Source organism: Saccostrea echinata, unplaced genomic scaffold, assembly GCF_033153115.1.
Source record: "Saccostrea echinata isolate AGI-Se365-2 ecotype Australia unplaced genomic scaffold, CSIRO_AGI_Sech_v1 ptg000001l, whole genome shotgun sequence".
NCBI lineage: Eukaryota > Metazoa > Mollusca > Bivalvia > Ostreida > Ostreidae > Saccostrea > Saccostrea echinata.
The window spans coordinates 12,556,565-12,577,742 of record NW_026889750.1 but is presented as its reverse complement, the minus strand read 5'-3'; the positions used below and the strand labels follow the sequence as shown (position 1 = coordinate 12,577,742).

At 33.9% G+C, this 21,178-nt stretch overlaps 1 protein-coding gene and 1 pseudogene across 2 annotated transcripts in view; one reads left to right on the top strand and one right to left on the bottom strand.

The window, feature by feature from the left end:
* Positions 1–21,178, top strand: part of LOC133185471 (hepatic leukemia factor-like) — a 144,304-nt gene that overhangs the window by 69,517 nt on the left and 53,609 nt on the right. Inside the window, exon 3 of one of the 2 annotated variants that reach the window (XM_061320714.1) lies at positions 13,771–13,926. The exons of the other annotated variant lie outside the window; for it this stretch is intronic. Coding sequence (XP_061176698.1) covers positions 13,771–13,926 — 156 coding nt within the window. The remainder of the gene's footprint in view (positions 1–13,770; positions 13,927–21,178) is intronic. 2 annotated transcript variants of the gene reach the window in all.
* Positions 497–3,042, bottom strand: LOC133181064 (uncharacterized; annotated as a pseudogene).

The window sequence follows — 21,178 nt, the reverse complement described above, 5'->3', positions numbered from 1 at the left end:
CCGAGAGTAGTAGACGTCACAATAGCTTGGTTTACGTCACAAAATTGATGATTAGTGATGTGTCAAAGGGTTTCAGTAACTTTGCGTTAAAAATGAAAGTGAATTTGAGAGCGGTGCCGAATTTGGAAGTTTATGTTTATTTCAAAGTTTTTGCTTGTTTCGGTATAATAAACAATTCATTGCATGAATGTTCGGGAAACATGAAGATTTATTCAGCCAAGAAATATCATATTCCCCTCGGGCGAAGCCCTCGGGGAATATGATATTTCTTGGCTGAATAAATCTTCATATTTCCCACACTATCATGCAATAAATGTATAATATATTCATATGCTAAGTGCATTTCATGAAATGCTGGAATTGTAACTTGTATCTTTAGAAATATCTTTAACAATTAGAATAAAATTGCAGAAAATAAACTTTTCACACCTACATGTTTATCAAATAGGTTGCTATGGATACACAAAATTACGTATTTACAACATTTAACACATTTTCAGATTTTAATGCCATAATCAATTGCAGTTTCCTCTGCTTTTCTGTAAAGGTGGTTTCCCAGAGCGAGATGTTTCTCGAGATTGGCAGACCTTACATACTGTTTCTGACAAGAGGGATCTGGACATGAATACAATTCATCGAACAGTTGTCTCTGATCCTGGTGCTGCATACTGACAGTTTCATTTCTGTTGTTAGAGTTTCTTTTTCTCATACGAACTTGTCCAGTATCAACTGCATGGGACGGAAATTCTTCTAAAACCTATACCAGAAAAATCCATAATGCATTAGTAATATTTAACTAAAATAATAGAAATTCTACTGTATATTGTAGAATTTAAAACAAAAACAACAACTATTTAAAAAAAAAATTGTTTATCCATACAAAAAAGTGATTGTATATTTATTATATAGATTTGTAATCATAACAAATACCTGGAAAACCTTCATTTCTCTAACATGAAGATGTTGATATTTCAAGGGATTTGTTTCAATGAGCCTTCCACAACCAACCTGGTATGCCTTTCTCATAATTACTGAATCCACATTAAATATGAAGTTGTTCAGAAGGCTAATCTGGGGGATTTTGGATTTTATTTTTGGTTCCTCTGCATTGTCAATGGAGACAACACAAGCTTTAGTTCCTTTCAATCCATGATTGCTTTCTAAAGCTCTTTTCAAATCTCTATGGCGAGTCCTACAAATTTGTTCACACCAATCTGAAAGTAAAATAATGTGATCTTCTAAACAAATACTTCTTTTTTTGATATAAAAATTAAATTTGTCAGGGATGGCACAAGTTGCATGTGCAATAATGCACTAAACTAGAATGGACTATTGCATAAGATATATTACATGCAGCACTTTAGTTTCAGAATTTCATGAGTTTTACAACAAATGTACAAGTACTTTTCACCTAACAAGGGATTTTGTCTTATATGTAATAAAATTATTAAGCATGTTGCAAAGTCCTTGCTCATTCTCAATTTTTCCCTCAAAATGTCAACATTTTGAATCTGAAAATTGCTTAATGTATCCTTTTGCATACTAGCTAGCTAATGTATACTTAACAAATATTATAATTATCAAGTTCTTCCACAAACTGTACATTGTAAGAGGGAGAAACATTCTTTTTATGCTCCATTGAGCACCTCTTGCAAATTGCTACAAGACAAGTAATTGAAATAAATAATGCAAATTTTGTCAAAGTACAAGTACATTGTAATAAAACTTATTTATGGCATATACACATCATTATCGAATTCATTTTCTTTAAATTTCCTTAATAATATATTGAGTAAATAAACAAATTATAAATAATAAATAATAGTGATCACCTGGTGTACTTTAACTGTTTTGAGATATAATAATTTTTTTCTATAGTTTTCTGTGAATGACTTAATTTAGGTTACAAACAAAATTAAATGCTGATTTCCAATAAAAGGCCTAAATGACCCCCCCCCCCCCCCTCTTTTTTCATTTTTTTTTTTAAATTATGATAGTTTGTGTAATTTTCAAATAAGATCCTAAGAAACCATGTAAGTCTTACTACTTGTGATCAGTGATCAGTTTGCATTTCTCAGATTACTCCATGTATACATATGCTCTTTAAACTTAACTTGAATTTATTATTTAAATTTATTCTACTGGAATAAATATTTCTTTCATACACATAATTCAATGCAACTTTTTTTATAATCATTTTATTGAAAATTTGATAACTACTAACTAGGTTCATAATAATTATAACCAACCTGAAACTACTGGTAATATTTGTCTTGTATTTAAGGACCCTCTATACACTAGAGGAAAATATTTTTTGGACATTGAGAAAATTATAGTGTGTAAAGGTGTAAGTATTGAGCTTATCTATCACATTTTCAGCATAGGGTGCCTTGCATTTACTCCCAGGAAAAATGTTCAAAGACAATGAAGTACTGATGAGCATGAATACCTGCACATGAAGTGTTCTATCTATTCATCTTGGCCTATTAAAGTGTTATGAATGCTTGATTTGATCGCAAATTAAGTAATAAACTGTACTTACATTTCAATTTATTTAATTCTTGATCAAAGGGCAGATCACTCTATCTGCATAAAAATACCACAAAATCAGAACTCTCTAGTGTGCAGTGTATAGAGGGTTCTTAACCACAGTTCTTTACAAATTGTTGGACTGGATCCTCTGTCTGCTTTCATGTTTCCCTGATGACCAGGATAGGAACAGGTTCTCTTGGGTCTTTTCCATCATGCCCCCAACTCTTCACGGTGCTTTATACATATTCTCATTGAAAGAACGGTTTTATCAACCGTGAAATACCCACTTCGATATAATATTAATATATACTCAGGACATACGTGAGCATCATATACATGCTTGTCTATTATTTCCGCACTTTGTAGAGAATATAGATGACTCAAGATATCTATGTCACATTCATAAACATAAAAAGTGTTTGCAAAATTACAATCAGATTCTCCATTATGAAAGTCACACACAGCAGGACATTTGGTTGGCAGTGCTTGTAAATGAACATCCATTTCCATTTATAAATATATCAAATTAATCAGAAAAATCTTGGAAGTCATTTTGATTAAAAAGATCAGACCACATAGATCAAAAAAGCTGCATCAAGTTCATTCTGATAAATCATGTTTTTACCTCCATTACTTCTCTTCTCTTTTCTACCTCCTCTGCCTGGAGATTGCATTTAAGGGGAGGTAAATCTTATAAATAATTTTTCATAGAAACAAAACTTATCTACAGGATTTAGACATGGAAGATATTGATCTAACAAGTACTGTAGATTCCTTATTTTTTGCGAGTACTTATTATCGTGAAATGACTCTTTCACGTCAAATCGCGAGGACAGTAATTCGCGATAGGACGGTTGATCAAGGGATTTTACATTGATTTCAGCACCATAAAAATAAAAGCGAGAAATTTTATTTCGTGAGTGCTGCTTCTCGCGTAATTACGCGATAATTAGTTCCTCACGTATATTTAGGAATCTACAGTATTTATGACCAGAAAAAGCATTTTAAGGTCTCGATGTCTAAAATATGAATAAATTCAAGAATGACCTAAAATATGTCATTTCATATATATATATATATCAATTTTTATCAGTTGTGCAGTAAACTTTGAGAGTCCAAAGATGGATTTTCTTTCAGTTTCCATTTAGGTCTTCTACTTCTATAATCATGTGAAATAGACAAGATGCAAGCGTTTACAGGTATATTTATACCTTACTCAAAGTTAGCATTTTCTTTCATATCTGGCAGTGGTATCAATATGCCAGTTTTCTAAATTCTGCCTGATCTTTATCAAAACAGTACTATCAATTCAACTTTGTTTTACTGAAAATATAAGACATAGATAACTTATATATGAGTAAAAAGTTTGTATGAATTGTTCTCTTATTTTTGTAATTTGGTACTCAAAATGTATCGTTTTTGGTATTTTTTTTTACAATTTTCAAAGGATACTTGGGCCAATACTTAAAGTAGGTCAAAGCTAAAAATAGAACAACAATGAGGGGCAATTGAATTCAAAATTTGGACTTTCATGGGAGGTTCTTCCAGTTTTATACCAGTTTTAAAATATCTGAGATGTAAGCTTGTGGACCATTTTTGCCATTTTGCATGGTTTTCTCCGAGACGCTCACTTAAAGAACTTTTATTTAAACGGTGTATCCTAGAGACATGGGACCAACTGCCTCTGCATATTTGGCCTTTGACCTTGAAATATAGGTCAAGGTCAAAGGTCAAGGTCATTTAAAAACATAAGAAATTCCTTGTATATGTGTAAAATATAGCAATTCACCAAATGACCTTGAACTTTTACCTTGACCTTTGACCTTGACCTTGGGTCAAATGGAAAAGTAAGAACATGCATCCAGCTCCAGTATCAGGAAAAACATAGAAAGTAAAGATTTCTTGTTTTGTTGTTGTTGTTGTTTTTTTTTTGTTTTTTTTGTAATGACCTTGACCTTTGACCCTTGACCCAAAGGTCACAATCAGGCTTAAGGATGTGGAAGTAGTTACAATTCTTAGTTTAAAAGAGGCATAAAATAAATGATTCATCACCCCCCCCCCCTTCTTAAAAAAAAAAATCACATCAACAACAATGTAGAATATTTCTGGAAAATTCAAACCAGACCTTGGATCGACACCATATTTGGTACAAATGTAGTATAGACCTCAGAAAAACCTTCTGGAGAGTTTTACGGTGAGTCTTATAAGTTTATAGAAGTCATAAAGTTTCACGGCAAAAACTATAAGTTCTGTTGTGTTTGAAATTAAAGTGCAGGTGAAGGAAGAAATGATCTAAACCTTTTATCGGCTATTTCTTCAGATGTCGTTAGTAGCATTTGATTCTCCTGATATGATACGACATTTTAATACCAAGCATTCTCTCTTTCTTTTACATTTGGAATTTATTTGATTTTTATTTAGAATTAATCAGTTTCCAGAAATAGCGATTTTCGGTAGATTAAAAACAATTCTCGCTTTCATTGTCGTTTTTCCCTTCTAAAAATGCATGTTGGGAGTTTAATTTGTGCTACACATATTTAATTTAACCCAAAGAAATGCTTATTTAAATGTTTCATATTTATTTCAGGATATTTAGTCAAAAATGTTTAAATCCGAACCCGATCTTTTAAGCTTACAACGAAGCTATTTACAAAACATTCAGCATGCTCACAATATCGATGAATCGGGCTACAGTCCATTAATACATTTTCATTAGGGAACAGTGTTAACGATTTCTTACGCAGTCCGTCCCTTATTATTTAATATACTGCTTGCAAATTCAGGAACTATTTCCTTTTACGGAACTTCTTTCTTCCCCTTCCGATTCTAAAAATACGCTTGCAATTATTCTATAGTCCTAAACATTTTAACATACTATCTTTATCAGAATGCGTGGCCTAATGGTTAGCGCACCTGCCTTTCAAACCAAGGGTTTTGAGTTCGATCCCAGCTGGAGGAGCATTTGATTTTTTTTTTTTGCATTTATTGCATTTTTCTTCATTTTTTTTTTCAGCCCAAATGACACAGAAACACTTAAAAAGGTGGAAAGACCTCTAATTGTTCTGTGAACAATTAGTTTACTAGTTTATTTATTTTATTATTTTTTTTTTGACATACATGTTTCTCGACCACCAACGAATGCAAGTGAGATTTAGCTAACCCTGCCCATTATGTGACATAAGCAGTCCATTATCTCATCCACAGGTCCAATATCTCACTCCGCGGTCAAACATTGATTTTTTTATGCCCGCACAGTAAAACATTGGAAATGTTAAACTTTTATTAGTATTGATATATATATAGGAATGAATTTTTAAAGGTATAACAAAATTTTTTATCTCTTGACTTTGACCTTGGAGTTGTATTCGGATTTGAGAAACTTGAACCTTTGCCATAAGCTGCAATACCGGGGCATCAGTGTTTCACAAACACGTCTTGTTCAATATGCAAACTAGACAAAAAACATTCACAATGAATCCTTAAATCATTGTGTTGAACCTAATAAATTATTTTGACTCGATCTATGGTCTGAAAGAACATGGCTGAACTTATCCAGTCAATAACTCACAGATTGGGATTTTTCTTTACCAGTGTGTGCTATGGCCTTGATGGAGTGTGACATGGCCTTACCTCAAATTCAAGGTCACTAAGGATAAGATGTTTTGACTGGATGTATGGACTGTAAGAACATGTGTGAATTTGAGAAGTCAGTAATATGCAGATGGGCTTTGCTCATAACCAGAGTGTGTCATTGCTTTCGCAAGGTCATTTGGACAAGTTCTAGGTCACGTACATTCCTTTATTGTCTTTTTACTACAGAGTGAAACATTGTTAGTTGATACCCTTTACAAGATTGCTTATAACCTTAGAGTATGGCATGACCTTGACTCAAGGTCACTTCTTCCTGTCAGCAGCTCCAAAGGAAGACCTAATCGTTGCTTTGCAATGAGCTCGGCTCTAGTTGTCTTTATTTCTGTTGAATTTATATGAAATAAAATACTTAGGAATGTTTTTTAACTTGGACGTATCGAAGTCTACAACCGTGAATCCAACCTTGGCATGGGCCGATCGCCATCTAGCAAATTTCACATTTAAGGGAGCCGACTTGGGTTTTATTGTGTGAAAACTACTATAGAGAAACTCTTTAATTTTATACCATATGTACCTTACATTGACTTCGGTATACATGCCAAGCTTAGTGAAAATCTACCGTCTGGATATTTTTTAGGGACCATCTCAAAATACAGGTACATTTACTATAGGATTTTATAGGAAAATACCATTTTTTCGCACTTCGAAGCAAATTATACAAATGCTACAATAGACATTTTGCTCAAATTATACTATTTGATGGGTAATACTATATTGTACATTTTGTGCATGAAACACAAAATTCTACCGTCTGGTTTCCAGAGGGAGCATCTCAAAATGTCAAAATTCATGATATTTTCCTGTTTTTATGGAGTACAACAAAACATGACAGATACCATAGATTTACACGAAAAAATAATAAAAATGATTGTTAGATTCTCAATTTCCTATTTTTAAAATTTCAAGAGCATGTATTTTATACTTTTTATTCTATAATGGCATAATTAATGACCCCGCTTAAAGAACTTCGGTTATTCATAACGTCAAAAACACACTATTATTCTACCCCAATTTTGTGGAACAATCTTGTAATTGTCGTATGGTGCTTACTTAATGCTGTGGCTATCTATAGTAAACATTTTCATGTTTGTTGATTTATTTGCAACAATTTTTCACCAGAGGAATGAATAATCTTTTAATTGTTTTAATTTTTTTTCCCCGCCATGAATATGGCCGGGGCATATAGTGTTTGTCATGTCTGTCTTCCATCCTCTGTCCTTCCGTCTTTCCGTCTGTCCTTCTTTCACACTTTGCGTTTAGCTCTGTTCGCTCAGTTTCAAAGAAACTATACAAGATATTTGTATCAAACTTTATGCTGATAGAAATTGATGAGAGCTATGCAACTGCATCACCACTTTTTGACCTTGACCTTTCATTTGACCTTGACCTCACTTTTCTTAAATTAGTGTTTAGCTCAGTATTAAAGATACCATTCAAGGTAGTGTAATCAAACTTCATATGTTAATAGATACTGATGTAAGCTATTCAACTGCATCAACATTTTTTGACCTTGTCCTTTCATTTGACCTTGACCTCATTTTTCTTTAGTGTTTAGCTCAGTATTAAAGATACCATTCAAGATAGTGTAATCAAACTTCATATGATGATACATACTGATATAAGCTATTCAACTGCATCAACATTTTTTGACCTTGACCATTCCTTTGACCTTGACCTCATTTTTCTTAAATTAGTGTTTAGCTCAGTTTAAATGAAATCATTCAAGATATTTTTATCAAACTTTTATTATTTTATGGTATCAGAAGTTTCTTTTAAAAAAATCGACTTTCAAATCACCGTCCTCGGAGGGCTTCTTTGATAACGGCATTCAACCAAAAATCGCATGGAGCTAGGTCAGGACTGTAGGGTGGATGTGGTAAAATGGCAATACCATTTTCCTTTAAATATTTGGTTACTACCTCTGATCTATGGGCTTTATTCCTCTAGTACTGGTTGTTGGTCGGGTCGTTTTATAGTGCTCTACAACCTGAGACAAGACATTCTCTGCATAAAATTGACCAGTAACACTGCTGTGTTCTGGAACCGGAACTTGAGCAACAGGGCTTTTAGAATCAAAAAATAAGGTGTACATTACTCTCCAGACAGACCGGTTTCTGAGTGCAATTTGAGGCCTTGTATCATTTTCACCGATCCAAACTTTATTATTGAGCTTAGTTTCCGGTTCAAAAAAATATATCCATGTTTCATCACCAGTTACAATCTCATTTATTCACCTTTGGTCACAATCTTCATAAATTGTTAGTAACTGTGAAGCCATTTCTACCCGGATGCGCTTTTGCTCTTCTGAGAGAAGATGCGGCACCCATCTAGCACAGACTTTCCTAAGCTTTAAGTTTTCCTTTAAAATACGAAAAACTGCTGACGAATTAATATTAGTTAAGTCTGCTATTTCCTCAACTGTATATCTAGCATCATCAGCTATCGTATTTTGAACAGCGGCGATTTCTTTTTCGCCATATGCACAAACTGGACGCCCCGAATGGGGGTCATCTTCAATTGATTTTCTACCCTCTTTAAAATTGAACTACCCATCTTGCTATTGCTTGATATGAAAGAGCATGCTCTCTGTATACTACATCTAAATTAGCTTTTATTTCTGTTGCCGTAAAGCCAAGCAATGAGCAAATTTTGCAATACGCTCTTTGCTCAAAAAAAGATTGTTCTCCTTATCAGTCATTTTTACGCCCAGTATACAGAGTATACCTAATTATGACGTCATTTTAGCAGACCTATATGTCATTTTGAATGTAAAATGACGTCACTACTAATGCATATTTGCCTAAGCTTTACAGTGGTATCAGAGTCGTTTTAATCCGTAACGTAGTTAAAATTTTATATACCAGTTGCCAGAACTTTTGAAATGCCCCTCGTATATTTATAGTAAACCGGCGTTCCTTTTTCTCTTTCTAAACAACTAATTAAAAGTATGTTTTTGATAAGTGTCGTTTTTCTCCGATAATTTTTGTTGTTGTTGAGTAATGCCTTATTTTCACATGCAGTTTTAAATAAAATTCTGTTAACTAATACGAGGGGCATTTGAAAAGTTCTGAGAACTGTTTGATAAAATATTAACCGTTGAACAGAAATTACTGAATTTGATATCATTGGACAGATCAGAAAAATATACACATATTGTGACATCATTTTGTATTTTTTTTTACGTAATAACTCCGAAAAATGACGTCAGAATCTCGAATGTCTAGCATACTGACCATAAAAATGACATAACAAGAGACACAATTTCAGTAAAGTAAAATTTTAAAGTCAACTTTTGTTCATTACTCGGATGCTCGCCAAAGGACACAACTACCAGTTGAGAGAATGTTTATATAGACTACATTCAATCATATGGAGGTTATATTCAGGAGCTCCTATAGTTCTGAGGTGGTTTAAGAGTGTGTCAAACATAGCATGTTATTATCGAATCTTGTGCAAAATATTGGATAAAAAAGACACTGCTGTGAGAAAAACACAAAGTTTACAATCACAGGAAAATAGTGGACGGTGTTACAGAATTTGCTGGCATTAATTCGTCATGTGTTTTAACCAATTTTGTGGGAACGATTAAAGCTCAATAGAGGTTAAGCCAAGGATGTCCAATATTTTTTCGTAAAAACAAAATGGCGCCAGTGTAGTTCTAACCCCACCGTAACTCGATATGTTTGAAAATTTTAAATCATGGAAAATAAATAAGATTGTACATGACAATGAAACCCAGATTTATTTTTTTGAGTTGAAAGTCAAAAGCTGTAGTGAGTTTTGGATTGCCGAAGTTGAAATAATATGAAAAAATACGCACAGAAACTTGTCCGGGGGAAGACTTTTGTACATCTTATTCATAAACGGTAAGAGTCCTGATACTCAAGATAACATTTTTGGAAAACTGCATCATTACACTTCAGTTTTATACGGAATATGTTTTGTTTAATACAGAGGAGAGCTGTATAAAAGACCGAAAATCCAGATATAATTAAAAATCTTTTATGAATGCCTAAGATAACATTACTGTGCTTATTAACCAACCAAAAAAATAAAATATGGAACTGCTGATTTACCGTAACATTTTTATAGTCTTACTCTACTTCCATGCAAATTTTCTTTGAAATATCTTTTCAAATAAGCCGTTGACAGCACTTTTTCGATGTTCTCATGTGGACAAAAAACACGACTTTTCAGTATGCTACTTATTCAAGATTCTGACGTCATTTTAGGAGTTATTACGTCATAAATATAAGAAAATGACGTTCATAGTAATCCATATTTTCCAGCCCTTTTCAATGGTATCAATCTAACTTTTGTGAAATGGTTAATATTTTAGCAAGCAGTTCTCAGAACTTTTCAAAAGCCCCTCGTAAATGTAAAGTCAAGAAAGTTATTGTACATTTTTACTACCCCCCCCCCCCTACACACACGCGTGCACGTGCATGTGTGCGCGCGTGTGCCCAGAATAACGACAACATAAAATATTTCTTTTAACCCAAAATAGACCTCTGATCGACTTTAAATCTGCTGTATATATTCACCTATAAGTCGGTTTTTTGGGAGTCAAACGTTGGTCCAAAAATCTTTATCCGACTTATATGCGAGTTATAAAATGATTGGTATTTTAGTGGGTCAATCACTCTAGTTGAAGTTAAAAGAATACAACCGACTTATAGGCGGACCGACTTATAGGCGAGTATATACAGTACTAAAGACCCAACATACATGTGATAATTTTTAGGCCCAAATACTGTACAGGAGTCTTCAAAATACTGGAATTTGGGTGAAAATACTGTACATTGTTCATCAAAAAACTGTACAAAAAACTGTACAAAATATCGACCAAAAAATCAATGAAAGAGGTTCATTTCAAGAAACTTTTGCCTTTTGCAGCTTTTAGAACTTCAACAATCCCCATGGTCAATGCTGAAATTGGTAAAAAGACTTCCATAGTACAGTGTAAAAGACTTCCATATTACAGTGTTTAATGCCAGAGTCTGATCGTCTCCAGACATCTGTATTTATTTTTAATGATACTAAAAGCATTTCTCTTACTCTGTGTTTGAATGGATGATACTAATGTCTAAGCAGGGCAAAAAAAGTCATGGATTAAATTTCGTGTTGCTGTCACACATTGTTGTTTTCTCTTTCAAACGTCTTTAATTTCTTACTGACAAAATTTTAACTAATTACAGTTGAAAAACCCCTTAGTAAGGGTATTATGAAAAAATATTCTGTCTAACAAAAAGCTTTGATACGTTTTAATTACGATGTAATTATCGTGGGAATATTTCACACCTTAGATCATGATGTTTTGTTTACATTAACCAAGCACAGTAAGTCACGCATCAAAAAAGATTTCCAGTGCTGCGAGAGTGAGAATTAAGGAAAAATGGCAGTTTCCAGTAAACAATTCAAAATACGGCACAAATTTCCATTTCCAGTGAATTTTGGTGTACCGCCGTGAGGCTGTGAATGTGGTAAAAAATACGTGACGTTTTGTGTACAGCCGGTACATATCACAGGTATGACCCAAAATAAATTTTCTTGAAAGTTTGTTTGCCTTTTACTCAATTAGTTAATCGGCAAATTTCTGTACAGATGAACAGTAGTGACTAAAAACTAGCTATATTTTTCCTTTGATACAATCCAATTCTCCTGATATGTTAGTTTTAGTTATATGTTTAAACATCTCTGTTCTGATGTATTTCCAAAGGTACTTATAGACAGGACCCCCCTCCCCCCCAATTAAATATGCATGCTGCTACATATTTGTGAGAAGTATCCAACTGCATCAAAAACATTATTTGACCTTGAACTTTCCTGTGACCTTGACCTCACTTTTCTTAGATTTGCATTTTGCTTAATTTAAAAAAACCATTTAAGATATATTTATGTAAGTTTATGCACTTATACATAATTTGGTGAGAATTTATCATCTATATCCAACTTTTTAGATTTCAATTTCAATTTTAAAGGAACTTCTCAAGATATTCTCATGAAATTTCATAGACTAATACAAATTTTCATGTTGTATTACTAATATACCCTGGGCTGGGCATTCATGTCCTTTGGACATATTTTTAGTTTTTCATGCAGTGACTTGTTTTTATACCCCCCACAAACAAAGTTTGGGGGGTATATAGGAATCACCTTGTCCCTCTGTCCATCTGTAAACTTTTCACAATTTCAACTTCTTCTCAAGAACCACACAAATTTTAACCAAACCGGTAAAAAGCATCTTTGGGTGAAGGAGAGTTTAAATTCTTAAAATGAAGGGCCAAGCCCCCTTCCAAGGGGAGATAATCAAGAAAAGACAAAAATAGGGTGAGAACCATGGGGACATAAAAGCTGAAGCTTATGTGGAAGCATCCTGCGGTAGTGTAGACTCTAAATTGTTCAAATCATGACCCCCAGGGGTAGGGCGGGGCCACAATAGGGAATCCCAGTTTTACACTGAAATATGTAGAAAAAAAATCTTTAAAAATCTTCTTCTCAAGAACCACTGGGCCAGAAAAGCTAAAACTTATGTGGAAGCATTCTGGTGTAGTGTAGATTCTAAATTGTTCAAATTATGACCCCTGGGGGTAGGGCAGGGCCACAATAGGTATTACAAGGGGGGAAATAAGTTGAAAAACACCAAGGCCAATGTTACTCAGGTGAGCGATGAGGCCCATGGGCCTCTTGTTTGAATCCCCTTGACAACTTTTTACTTTGTTTTCTTTTTATATGGATATAAAGAATATGAGTTACAAGGAAGTAAAATTTCAGGTCTCAGTGACTAATTCCTATGACTTAGTTTTGCTGTATCCCTTAGCAGGACACTTGCTCAGTGCAACAATGAAGTTTATAATATTTATACTTAAGGTTAGACGACATGTTCCTCATTAATATATAATTTTTTCCAAGAATTTGTCATTGAAGTATTGCTACTTTAAAAATAAGTTTCCTCACAAAAAGTTAAGGTACCTTACCAAGCATTTGTGCAAGATACCAGAGGGTGTTATTTACTATATAATGCTATTAGAATCCTATTAGAAATCACCAGCATTGCCAATATCACATTTTTTTGGTGTCTTCATCTACTTTGACATTTTAAAAATAGTTTTAAAGTCACAAGATAATGATAATTATGTTGAAATTGTTTTATATTACGAAGAGATTCAAAACAGATACCGAGCAACATGTCATCTGACCTTAAGCATTTTTGTCAGGAATGTGAAATTCTGCTGTTTAATTAAAGCTATCATGCATTGTTATAAACTATTATAAATAATGAATGCAAAATGGTGTAGAAACTTTCTTTTTCCCCCACATATATTTATATATAAGAAGGTTTATCATGGTCAAGTATGTATTACAAATAATCTTGTAAAGCCTTGATGAAAATTTAATTTCAGTGATTTTGTTCACTGATATGAAAATTTTTCCAAATAAAAAACTTAAACAATTTCCTTTAATGGATAGAAAACTCTGGATTAATAGGAAAAAAAACCCTGAAAACTCTTCCTACAACTTTAAATTTACATTCCATGGTAGTCTTGGGTAGCCAATGAATGATTGTCTTGCTTCTTGCCCCATCAGGGAGCCCCAGTGAAGGAACCCCCTCCCGGCAGCACCTGGCAAAGCCAGTCCCCATGAGGAGACGGTCGGAAAAAAGTGTCTCCCAGACCAGATTGGCCATGTCAAACTCTTATGAGGCTTCCATGATTGAGCATAGTGCAGCCCTCTATGGACATGGTAGGTATTTAATTACAGCCTTGTGTAAAAGTAACTGTTCTGTCACTTTTTCAATCCAAGTGTTTCTGGTCCTCTCTATTCTAACAAACACCATTATAGGTGTTATTATCCTTCAGAATGATACAGTCAATCTGATTGGTCATGAGCATGTCACATGCAGGGAGACAATTCATGATGTCACAAAAACTCTGCAGATCTGATAATGAACTGGAATGCGTGGGGTGTCAACTGTGTTGTCTCCCTTCAGATGACAATGAAATAGCCCAAGTGAACTTGCAGGGTGACAACTGTGTTATCTTACTTAAGACGAAAATAAATTGTCATAAGTGACAACTAATGTAAATAATGATACAGTGATTCATTTTGAAAATGGTTATCATGGGTCCAAAGGACCCCTCTTAATGACAACAATGGGTCCTGTGCCAAAATCAATGCGTCCAAATCCAAGAGTACCGTATATATTAGATATTACAGAGGAAATTCTGGTGAAATATAAAAGGGTATTGCACAAAAGTGCAAATGTTTTATTGTAGCTGTGAGTGATTAATAATTTTACTATCAATTGTCCAAGTAAGAGTACATGATTTTGTGTCATAAAAATAATATACTGTCCACTGGGCACTTTGGTTCTATTTTCAGATCGTACATACGATCTCACAAATTGTATCAGTCATAAAATGCACAGAAGCAGAATGAAGTAAAAAAAAAGTTTAAAAAGACATGACAAATAGTCAGAAATAAAAATGATTAAATTTTATACTTGTTAGCTTGTAAGGAAAAAAAAAACGAAAAAAAACCAATGATACAGCTTACAGCTTAAATACAAAGGCATAGCATGGTATAGTATTCACTTCATAAACGTTCCATGGTATAATCAGTGATAATCGAGCTATGCTATCTAACTTTCAAATATTTTCTGATAATCGCTTATTAACTGCAATTGTGAAATCTGACCTGTTGTTGACAACCTTATACCTGTTGAAATCGTTCATGCATGCAGCATATCACTTAGCACGTGGATATGATGCAATCGGTCAAGTTTTGAATCAAATTATACCGAAATAGTTTAAAATAGTACATATAAATTTATTGCGTCCATTGGGATGCACATTTATTGAAATAATGCGTCCTGAGCAAAATTTGTGCGTAATTTACGCAGGACGCACACCAAAATGAATCACTGATGATACATATGTGGGATCTGTTAACAGTTAATTCTAAGGGTGATGTCAAAGTTGTCTGTTGACATACAGTTGAACTTCGGTATCTCAAACACTGATATCTCAAATACCATGGATATGTCGAAGTGATTTGGAAGTCCTGACCCCTTATTCTTTAAGCATTTTACCCTAGACAACTCGAATCCTCAAATATCTTGAAGATTTTTCTTGGTCCATTGAGTTCGAGATAACGAGGTTTGACTGTATTTTAAAAGTATGGAATCATAGCAGTGGGTAGTAGAACACAAGAGGTATGACTGATATTTTCTACTCTATTTTACTAAATTCAGATTCTTTAGGATAATAAAACTATTATGGACTTCTAAACAGTCCATAATTGTATATTGTCACTGGCTAAAATAATATACATGTATATTCAACATATACAACAATATGTGCCTATCCTCACTGCACATACTGTTACCCTACAGTTAGGGCTATTGAAGAAATTTTGTCATTTAGTTTTTATTGTACCCCGAAAAAACGAAGTTTGGGCGGGGGGTTATATTGGAATCAGCATGTCTGTCTGTCTGTCCATCTGTCTGTAGATGGGATTTTGTTTGGACCTGTTCTCGGAGACTATTGCATGGATTTGTCTGAAAATTTGTACACTCATTATTCACCCAAATGAATGTGTGCACCAGATATTTTCATAATGATTGGATAATTTTTCTGCATTTAACAGGTGTTTTTTCAGTTTTAGCTCACCTCAACGAAGTTGGGGGAGCTTATGTAATACCCTCGGCTTTGGCGTCGGTGTCGGCGTCGGCGTCCCAGGTTAAGGTTTTTGGAGCATTTTTCTTTTCAAGTACTTCTATGGCCTGTATTAGTCAGAGATGCATGGAGGATGCTTCTAGTGTGTTTCATTGTACCAGTCAAGGTTTCAGATGCTGCAATTTCAGCTAAAGAATGACCAGGTTAATGTTTTTGGAGTAGGTTAAAGTTTTTGGAGCAGGTTAAAGTTTTTGGAGCAGGTCTCATTTCCAAGTAACTATAAGCCCTATATTGACCAAACTTGCATGGATGATACATCTAAGGATGCACACTACTGAACTTGCTTTGGATGCTGGATCTGACCTACATTTTCTGGATGAGTGACCAGGTTAAGGTTTTTGGAGCAGATCTCATTTCCAAGTAACTATAAGCCCTATATTGACCAAACTTGCATGGATGATACATCTAAGGATGCACACTACTGAACTTGCTTCGGATGCTGGATCTGACCTACATTTTCTGGATGAGTGACCAGGTTAAGGTTTTTGGAGCAGATCTCATTTCCAAGTAACTATAAGCCCTATATTGACCAAACTTGCATGGATGATACATCAAAGGATGCACACTACTGAACTTGCTTCGGATGCTGGATCTGACCTACATTTTCCGGATGAGTGACCAGGTTAAGGTTTTTGGAGCAGATCTCATTTCCAAGTAACTATAAGCCCTATATTGACCAAACTTGCATGGATGATACATCTAAGGATGCACACTACTGGACTTGCTTCGGATGCTGGATCTGACCTACATTTTCCGGATGAGTAACCAGATTAAAATTTTTGGAGCAGATCTCATTTCCAAGTAACTATAAGGCCCATCTGATCAAAACTTGCATGGATGATGCATCAAGGGACGAACAATCTCAAAACTTGCTTCGGATGCTGGATTTGACTTACATTTTCTGGATGAGTGACTAGTTTTAAGTTTTCAGATAAGTCTATTACCAAGTAACTGCAAGCCCTATCAGACCAAAATTGCATAAATGTTGCATCTAGGGATGCACACTCCTAGATTATTAGTTTAGTGTGGGACTTTGCCTTACTTAAAGGCAACATTCATTGAGGTGAGCTCTGTAATCTCTGATTACCTATGTTTATTGACTTTGTCATTTTTGGATCACATAGGTTTGATACATAGAATCTAGAACTGCCATTTGTACATCTTGTAACAAATGTGAATTGCAGCTTAAAACTACTCATTAAAACTCAAAAAAATCAGCAAGTATTAAAAAAAAGGTTTTTTGGTCAATAGTCTCTATAAATCTAAGAGTCATGCAGTAACCTTATTAAAAAAATGTTGCATCAAGATTACACAGTTCTTTTTTTATCATTATATAAAGCTTTTTAACAAAGGAGATGGGTGAACAAGGCACGCAGAATGCCTAAAGCTTCAGATACATAAAAAATCATAATCAATTTGTTAATATAGTATTTAGAGTAAAGTTCTTATCATCGAAATTTATGATATTATGATAAACAAAATTTTTCTGAGGAAAATTTTCACGGCAAAAATTATTCTGTTATTAAAAAAATAATGTGGTATTTGTGGGGTTCGAACCCTAGCAATAAAAATCCTGAGTATCATTTTCTTTTGAGACTAACATGCTAACCACTATGCTAAACAGCTCCTGATGTATGGTGGCATTTAAATCATGTTTGTGATATGACCCTTGACTAAATGGACTTTCTCGGAAAGATGTGAATGTTGTGTCATAAAAGTGTATTTTAAGGGTAAAGTGGGTCTTTGCTTCATGTTTTTGTTAACCAAAAAATGTATATATTAACGCAAACTTTGAGGATAAACTTTCAAAAATATGGAGCGAAGACCCACTCACGAAATTGATACTTTTTGCCCTCTTTAGTGTGTGTATCTATTTCATAAGCAAATAATTTCAAGCTTTGTGAGATTTTTGCAAATTGCTGAAATTTTACATAAAGTATACTTTATTGTTAGATAAAATATCAAAGAAAATTTTGTTATAATTGAGATTTAATTTTTACCTTCATGTTTGTCACATATTAGGCATTGCTCTCGCCTTGTTCGCCTGTCTTCTTAAAAAAAGAATCTTTGTTTTGAACAGAATGACATAAATGAATGTCATTTTGTACTCATACTCAAGGTGCATTACACAGCAGATAATGTAAATCCATTTGTCCCTTAGGTGTAAGGAGTGGACATGCATCCAGTTAAAGATTAATTGATGAGTTCAAATGGGAAGCTGTTAGAGCATCTCTAATCTAGCAGGTGTACATGTTATCTATATCTTCTGGGAATTGGGCAGAAGAATTAAAGATCTCTGTTCTTTAACTCTCTTAATTGTAATTTATGAATTATAGTCTGTCAAATTAAAATACATAGTTACTGGATGACCAGCCTTTTATCTTTAAAATGAATTTAATGTAAAGTTATCAAGATTAATTTGATATAGTATAAATAACTAGTTCTAATTGTAACTGAGATAGATGTTCCCCAAATGCTCCCCCTACTCCCTTTGAGGCCTATATGCTTCAACAAATTAACCAAAACCTTTGTATTTTAGTCTTTACCAACTTATTCTCAAAAGTATTTTAAAGAAATAACAATGTAAATAGAGCACAGTGAGCATAAGAAAATCAGATTTAAGTACACGGGCAAGCACATGATTTCCAAAATTACCATATTCATGACTTGTACAAAATCTAATAGAATGCCATAATAAAAAGCTCCAATTTAAATTTCAAAAATATTCATAGTAAGTTACTGCAACATGAATATTAATCAGATATCAGCACACGTGCATACATGTCCTCATATTTATATATACTCTGAATTTCATCTTCTTTCATTAACAATTAAAAACATTTAAAATACTAACAACCTTAGCCAACCGGATTTTAGGAAAAGTACTTGCATGTATTTTCTAGATTTCTGACATATATAATTATTATGTTCCCCAAATGAAGTTTGGGAACATATTGTTTTTACTCTGTTTCTTATTATTAGGGTCTTCCGTCTTCACGGAAGACCTTATAGTGATTCTACTGTTTCTTATTAAGGTCTTCTGTTTCAGTCAGAAGACCTTATAGTGATTGTACTGTTTATTAAGGTCTTCCGTTTCAGTCGGAAGACCTTCTAGTGATTGTACTGTTTATTTTTATTATTATTAAGGTCTTCCGTCTTCATCGGAAGACCTTCTTGTTATTCTTAGGTTTCTTTTCCACTATTTAAGGTCTTCAGCGGAAGACATTCTTGTTATTCTTAGGTTTCTTTTCCACAGTTTTTATTATTCTTTTTCTTACCGATTTTGTGTACGCGAGTTCTCGGAAACGGCTTGCTCGACTTTCATGAAACTTTCAGGTCTAATAGAACATCAAAAAATCTAGACATATATTTTTTTGTTTTGATAACGTCACTTCTGGTTCCGAGATTTCTGCATTTTAATGAATTTTAGAGGGTTGGTTTGTCCGTGAGTTTTCTCAAAAAAGGCTTTAGAGAGAAACTTGAGATTTTCAGCGATGACAGAACAATATATGTAGATGTGATAAACGTATTTCATTCTCACCGGTATTGCTGCACGCCGACGCTCGCTATGGCCCGAAAAAGGCATATCGAGAATTTCAAAATTTCTAACACCTTTTCTACAATATCTTTTTACCTGTAAATATTTTGTTAGAACATATAGAACAAAAGTTGTGTAGAATGTTACAATCTTTCAAAGGATATCAACAATAAGGGGCTGGCCCCTAAAATTAGGGAGCTAGGGGGGCCAAAAGTGTTTTCCTGATATCTCAAAAAATATTGAGAATTTGTATAGCATCATAGAAGCAAAGTTGTTCAAAATGATAAGTAGCAGCTAAGGAGACCATTAAAAGTCATCAAAATGACGTCACTTCCGGTCACACCGAGAGTAATGGTAAATGGCTCATTTTTGCACATATGACCGTAGAAGTCTCTCGATCTCAATCTCATCTCCTTCAAATTTAGACGGAAGACTTATTTGTTGCTTTGCAACAAGCTCGTCTAGTTTTATTATTATTATTGTTTTTTTTTCTTACCGATTTTGTGCACTCGAGTTCTTGAAAACGGCTCGCTCGATTTTCATGAAACTTACAGGTCTGATAGAACATCAAAAAATCTAGATATATATTTTTTTGTTTTGATGACGTCACTTCCGGTTCGGAGATTTCCGCGATTTTGTGATTTTTAGAGGGTCACTTTGTCTGGCAGTGTTCTCAGAAACCACTGAACATAGAAGTATGAAATTTTCAGTGATGATAAAGCAAACTATAGAGAAGTGAATTTTGTATATCAGTATCAACGGAAGTACGAAGCATCGATGCTCGCTATGGCCCGAAAATAGTCTTATCGAGAATTTCAAAATTTCTAACACCTTTTCTACAATATCTTTTTACCTGTAAATATCTTGTTAGAACATATAGAACAGAAGTTGTGTAGAATGTCACAATCTTACAAAGGATATCAACAAGAAGGGGCTGGTGCCTAAAATTAGGGAGCTAGAGGGGCCAAAAGTGTTTTCCTGATATCTCATAAAGTATTGAGAATTTGTATAACATCATAGAAGCAAAGTTGTTCAAAATGAAAAGTAGCAGCTAAGGAGATCATTAAAAGTCGTCAAAATGACTTCACTTCCGGTCAAGCCGGAAGTAATGGTAGATGGCTCATTCTTGCTCGTTTATCTGTAGATGTCTCTCGATCTCGATCTCATCTCCTTGAAATTTAGACGGAAGACTTATTTGTTGCTTTGCAACAAGCTCATCTAGTTATTATTATTTTTTTCCCCATTTTTTTGTCCAAGCGATTTCTCAGAGATGCCTTAATGGATTTTCTTGAAACTGTCAGGGATTATGACAAATAATATAAACTAAAAACATTTTGAAGGATTTTTCAAATTTCACTTCCGGTTGTCAGATTTCCTTTTTTTCAAAAGAGATCATGTCTGGACGATATCTCAGAAACGGTAAAAGATTAAGACCTCAAACTTTCAGGGATTATAGATCATCACAAGTACGTTTGTGGAACATGTTTAAATCCGTCAGCCGTCACTTCCGGTCGTCACAGGAAGTGATCAAAGAAATCGAAAATTTCAACTTTTCTTATTAAATTTTTAATTAAATCTTGCATCACTTTATTGCATCTATTTTGCAGTTTTGAAATATGTTGGTCCCACCGGAAACAGAAACGTCAACTTCTGCTTATAAGCGAAAAACTACATAATTTGAGTATTTTACTTTCCCATAAATATCGCTTATAGATGAAGT